Source organism: Rhipicephalus sanguineus, chromosome 6 (genome assembly GCF_013339695.2).
Source record: "Rhipicephalus sanguineus isolate Rsan-2018 chromosome 6, BIME_Rsan_1.4, whole genome shotgun sequence".
Taxonomy (NCBI): domain Eukaryota; kingdom Metazoa; phylum Arthropoda; class Arachnida; order Ixodida; family Ixodidae; genus Rhipicephalus; species Rhipicephalus sanguineus.
The window spans coordinates 85,213,370-85,219,952 of NC_051181.1; the positions used below are offsets into that span (position 1 = coordinate 85,213,370).

Sequence of the window (6,583 nt, forward strand, 5' to 3'; positions counted from 1 at the left end):
GACGCCGCCACCGCTGCTCGCAAGCCGTGAGACCATGGAACTCTTCCTCCTCGTGGGCTGGGTGGTCGTCCCGACGGCACCGACACCACCAACTTTTGATATCCTTTCATTTTGTACATAAATGTTTAAATACGTCGCCCTGTCTGTTTCCTGCGCTGCTGCACAATAGGGGAAGTGCTCGAACCGTCCTAAACATCACAATTTTCTGGCGTCCGCGACGTAGGACCTAGCTCTAGCTCCAACTTTCAGAGCCGCACTTCTCTTTTGTGTAGTGGGCGGGAATGGATTGGGAAAAGTATATGCCGATTGGCAAGGAACTTGGCTTGTTGGGTAATGAATTGAAAGAGTGGATTGAGGAGCAGCAGAAGAAAGAGCGTGACAGACGTGCTGAGGATAGGGACGCGTCGCGAATAGTGCATGAACAGGAGATTGCTCGTCTGACGACGGAACAAAGTCTGCTGGAGGCTAAGTGTCGTCTTGCTGAGCGCACGGCTGGGACGGTTGGAACCGGCGGAGAGCGCGTGGAAGCCAGCAGCGAAGCGTTCAGGAGCCCCCACAAGCTTATTCCTCCCTACAATGAGGGCCGCGACGAACTCGACGCGTACATTCAGCGCTTCGTGCGGGTAGCCACCAGCCAGGGATGGCCAAGTGACAGGTGGGCGCTCTCATTAAGCTTATGCCTCTCAGGAGAAGCTTTGAGTATTGTCGGTCGTATGGCTGCCGAGGATGCAACAGACTACGAGAAGCTGAAGCAAACGTTGCTGCAAAGGTTTCGTTACACCGAAGAAGGATATCGGCAAAAGTTTCGCGAGGCTAAGCCGGAGAATTCCGAGACAGGGCGACAATTTGCTGGTCGGCTGCTCGGTTACTTCGATCATGGGCAGCAGATGGCAAAAACAGATAAAACGTATGACGCATTGAGAGATATCATTGAATCCGAACAGTTTTTGCTGCGATGCGATGAGAAACTCGCCATCTTCTTGAAAGAGCGAGGATGCCGAACGCTCGATCAGCTAGCCGAAACAGCTGACCATTATCTGGAAGCGCAAGGGCTGACAAATATCGCGAATGGGAAGCAGGAAAGACCAAGTGAAAAAGCAGACTCGCCGAGCAAGAGCCGAGAAAAAGAGGCCGGAGAAGCAAAAGTGCAATGCTTTTTATGTGGCAAGCAAGGTCATCGCGCTGCAGACTGTTGGACGTGGTCAAAAGGGCCGAAGCCCTCGTCTTGCTGGAAGTGCAGGAAGCACGGCCATCAAGCTGACGAGTGTCCAAATGCAAAGAGCCGCAACAAGGAGGCGTCAAGTGCTGTTGCCGACTATGACCGTGCGCCTGTTGTCCGAAACAAGGAGAACTTGGATTCTACCCCGTCATCAGCAGAGGAAAATAAACCATCGGAAAAGGTGGATATTTTTCTTGGTCTGCTGAGACAAGAGATGCCAACGGCAATCGGATATCTCGATGGGAAGCCTGTGACGGTGCTAAGAGACTCGGGCTGCAATACACTGCTTGATGCAGGAATTGTTGTACGCATACGTTATCTCTTGTTGTATCGAATTTTCGCAGCATCTATAACAAACAAGATAAACTTGCCACATTCGTTGAATGCTGCAGTGCGGATCTACTCCTCGGTACGGAGACGTGGTTAGATGCTGATGTGTCTAATGACGAACTCGCTTTGTCCGCTGATTTCAATATCTTCAGAAAGGACAGGTCATACCAGCGTGGTGGCGGCGTAATGATTGCCGTAAAAAGTCATTTTCAGGCACAACTATTAGACGGAGACACACACTTGGAAATTTTGTGGATTGTATTGCGATTGTCGGAAGGTGTAACTTGTATCGTCGGGGTGTGTTATCGTCCGCCAGACGCTTCTATCGAATTTGTCGATAATCTCAACGACTCACTTAGTTTTGTTCAATGCAAACATCCAACATCACCAATAATATTAGCTGGAGATTTTAATTATCCAGGAATAGACTGGCGGACATGCACACCTATAGGCGGTACAAGGAAAAATGAATGTATAGAATTCCTTGATACGCTCTCGCTATTTAACATGACACAAATGGTTTCTCTCCCTACACGCGGAAGTTCTGTTCTTGATTTAGTGCTCACTAACGAACCGGAGAATATGCGCGTCCATGTACTAGAATGTATTAGTGACCACAATGTTCTGCACTGCGAGGCCATGATAAAAGTCGTAAAGCCAGAAAAACAAAAGAAATTATTGTACGACTACAAATGAGCTGACGTAGAACACCTTCTCTCTGACTTGTCGTCTTTCTCTGATCACTTTCTCACCAGCCTCCATTCTCGTGACACTAATGAAAACTGGCGAATGGTTCACCAGAAACTCTTACAACTAAAAAACCAATACATTCCTACAATAAAAATCACATCTTCGACTCAGAACCCATGGTTCACCTCGCATGTCAAGCGGTGCATCAACAAAAAAAAAACGCTTGTATTCTAAAGCAAGATTCTCGGACACTGATGCCGATTGGGAAGAGTACAGAAACTATGCAAAGTTATGCGACAAAGAAATAGAAACAGCTAAAGACAAATTTTTTAATGAAGATTTACCTGCGCTGCTAACAAAGAATACTAAAAAATTTTGGAAAGTGGTAAATCCTAGGAATTGTTCTGGACAGTCAATTCATCTAACTAAAGACGATAAACTATTGTCACCGTCAGAGGCCGCAGAAGAACTGAACTTGTTCTTTGGATCTGTTTTCACTGAGGAGGAGCCCATTTCTGCCGATTTAAAATTTGACTCCATTAACGCCACAATGAATGACATCGTGATCACTCCAGAAGGTATCGAATCGGCTATTGAACGCCTTGCAAACAACTCATCACCTGGACCCGATGGTATATGCCCGAAGTTACTTAAAATCACTAAGCCAGTCATATCCCGTGTTTTTGCAGCTTTATTTCAACAATCAATAGATACTGGATGTGTGCCTGACACATGGAAAATCGCTCGCGTGACGCCAATATTCAAATCGGGTGAGTCAACCATACCATCAAATTACAGGCCCATTTCACTCACCAGCATACCTTGCAAATTACTTGAACACATCATATCAACTGCAGTAATGAAGTACTTAACCGAGCATAATTACTTTATTCCTAACCAACATGGTTTTCAGCGCGAGCGTTCATGCGAAACACAATTATTCGAATTAGTTACCGACTTCCATCATGCCGTTCATGCGTCTACAATAATTGATGCCGTATTTATCGACTTCGCAAAAGCATTTGACAAAGTCCCCCATAATCGCCTATTAATGAAGCTAGACTGCCTTAACATAAACCGAAACGTTACCAGCTGGATAAATAACTTTTTGTGTGAGCGTTATCAATTCGTGACTGTAAATGATTCTTCATCTACATTGATTAAAGTCAAATCCGGGGTACCACAAGGCTCAGTACTTGGACCGATACTGTTTCTCATCTACATTAACGACATTGCTAAAAACCTGACATCTACTGCTCGATTATTTGCCGATGATTGTGTGATTTATAGACAGATTACTAACCGAGACGACCACACTGCTTTACAAAAAGACCTCGACAGCATTTCTGCTTGGTGCGATCAATGGCAAATGAAAATTAACACTTCTAAAACAAAAGTTATAAAGTTTACGAATACTACCAACCCCCGCTGAATTCCTATTTAATTAACGCAATGCCAATAGAACACGTTTCATCAATAAAGTACTTAGGCGTTCACCTTTCCGCCGACCTGACATGGAATGCCCACATTGACGCAATAACATCTAAAGCATCTAAAATACTTGGATTCATTAGACGCCACTTACATCAAGCTAACTGGAAGACAAAACTTACAGCATACACCTCACTGGTTCGATCTAAAATAGAATATGCCTCATTCATTTGGAATCCACACCAGATATACTTAATTAACAAACTTGAATCTCTCCAAAATAAAGCTGCCCGATTCATAACGAGAAACTACTTACGTCATTCGAGCATCACTAATATCAAAGCATCACTGAACCTCCCATTACTAGAGAAAAGAAGACTTCTAGCACTGCTATCTCATTTTCACAGGCTTTATCATAATCATTCGTCATTTGCTACCACTTACATATTGCCTGCCCATCGCTATTTTCCGCGCCTAGATCACCCCTTCAAAGTTTTAGCACCATATGCGCGCACTAACATCTTATATAACTCGCCCTTGTTGTGTGCCATCCGTCATTGGAATGATCTACCACACGATGTTGTGTCCATAAAAAACCACGACGCGTTTGTAGAAATGTTAAAAAAATCGATTAATATTGTATAAAAAAAGCAAGAAAAAAATGTTTTTTATCATTTATTTTTTTTAAGACCTGTATGTCGAACCTTGTAAATTAGTTTGTGTGCGATAGTGTTCTTTATTATTTGCCTCGCTTATACTGGTATTAACAAGTGTATTTCCATTCAAATGTAACCTCACCCCCACCCCGTTTACTGTAACCCCCCCTATGTAATGCCCGGCAAGGGCCTTTAGGGTATGTGAATAAAAAAAATACCGTGGTGGTCAAGCGTTCGCTGGTACCGGAGAAGAATTTCACCGGTATCACACGCACTGTGCACCTTCTCGACGGCTCGTCGAGGCAGCTTCCCGAGGCAAAGGTATACATCGACTCTCCGTTCTTCCGAGGACCGACACTGGCACTCTGCATGGAAAAGCCACTATATGACGTCGTTCTCGGCAACATCGACGGGGTAGTCTTTCCTTCTGGTTCTACCACGTCACATCACCTGTCGGATGTCGCAAGACTGCATAAGGAGTCAGCACTAGCAGGGGAGCCTGTTCCATATCCAAGCGTGTCACCAGACTCACCGATTCTGAGTGCAGCGACAACACGAGGTACCAGGGACATGAAGTTATCTGTGGCGGCATCGAACGCACTAGATGTGACCCCACAAGTACTTGAAAAGTTGCAGAGAGAAGATCGCACCTTGGAGAGCTGTTTTTCGGCGATCAGGAAGACGATGACGAAGCGATCAGCAAACATAGAGTATGTTCTGCTTAAGGGAATACTTCACCGACACTACAGATCGCTCACGAGGAAGGAAGTTGACCAACTGGTTGTTCCGCGAAGCCTCCGCCAGTTTGTCCTTAGGATGGCACATGAGGGAGTTATGGCAGGCCACCAAGGTATTAAGCGAACAACTGATAGGATTCTAGAAGAATTCTATTGGCCGGGCGTGCAGGCTGAGGTGACACGATTTGTGCGCTCTTGTGACATCTGCCAGCGCACTGTGCCAAAGCACTTAGTCGGACGTGTTCCTCTTGGAAAAATGCCGTTGATTGACGTGCCCTTCCAACGTGTGGCGATAGACATCATCGGTCCACTATCACCGACATCGGCAAAAGGAAATCGTTTCATTCTAACGATGGTGGACTGCGCAACGCGATATCCTGACGCAATTGCATTACCAAGCATAGACACGGAGAAGATAGCAGAAGCGTTGGTGGAAATGTTCTCGCGCGTTGGAATCCCACGAGAAATCGTGAGCGACCGCGGAAGATCATTTACGTCACGCTTAATGCAAGAAGTGAGTAGACTACTGTCTTTCCGACAGTTGCCAACTACCCCATACCACCCTATGGCAAATGGTCTTCTTGAGCGCTTTAATGGCACGTTAAAGCGAATGATACGGCGCATGTGCCACGAAAGTCCAAAGAACTGGGACAGATACTTGGCACCATTATTATTTTCATACAGAGAGGTGCCTCAGTCGAGTATCGGCTTTTCGCCTTTCGACCTCCTGTATGGTCGATACATTAGAGGCCCCATGTCCATACTGAAAGAATTATGGACGCGAAAAACCTTGGATGCCCAAACGAAGACTACATACGGCTATGTCATGGAGCTTCGCGATCGTTTGTATGAGACGTGTCCAATTGCGCACGAAGAGCTGCAGAAAGCCAAGCTGACACAAAAGAAATACTACGATCGCAAAGCGAAGCCTCGTCAACTCTGCGTCGGAGACAAGGTATTACTACTACTACCTACCGACAGCAACAAACTGATTTTAACTTGGAAAGGCCCCTTCACTGTACTAGAGAAGCGGAGCGAAATCGACTATGTCGTTGATCTGGGAACCCGAACCAGTTTGTTCCACATCAACCTCCTTAAAAAGTAAGAGGAGAGGCCACCTTCGACAGACACGGTGGGCCGCGCGGCTGTAACGGTACAAACAGAAGAACCAGAAGAAGAACCGGAACTCCCGTTGCTCGCGCTTCAACAGAACGAAACCTACCATGACGTCAAAGTCGCTAACAACTTGGATACGAACCAGAAGGCACAGATCGAGAAGCTTCTCTCAGAATACCAAGATATTTTCTCGGACGTTCCGGGAAAGACGAACTTGGTAGAGTGCAAGATCACGACAACATCTACTGTGCCGGTGAACGTACGCCAATACCCGATACCCTTTGCTGTTCAACAGGCGGTAGAGGAAGAAGTGCAACAGATGCTGGCGCAGGGAATCATCGAACCTTCAGACTCAAATTACCAGTCACCAATTGTCGTAGTTAAAAAGAAAGACGGCAGCATGC

The 6,583-nt window shown here is 45.9% G+C and overlaps 1 protein-coding gene across 1 annotated transcript in view; it reads left to right on the top strand.

Annotated features, from left to right (window-relative positions):
* Positions 1–281: 281 nt before the first annotated feature.
* The window catches only part of LOC119395971 (uncharacterized), a 22,381-nt gene continuing 16,079 nt past the window's right edge, over positions 282–6,583 (top strand). The window contains exon 1 of the mRNA XM_037662998.2: positions 282–1,523. Within this exon, the coding sequence (XP_037518926.2) occupies positions 282–1,523 (1,242 nt within the window). The remainder of the gene's footprint in view (positions 1,524–6,583) is intronic.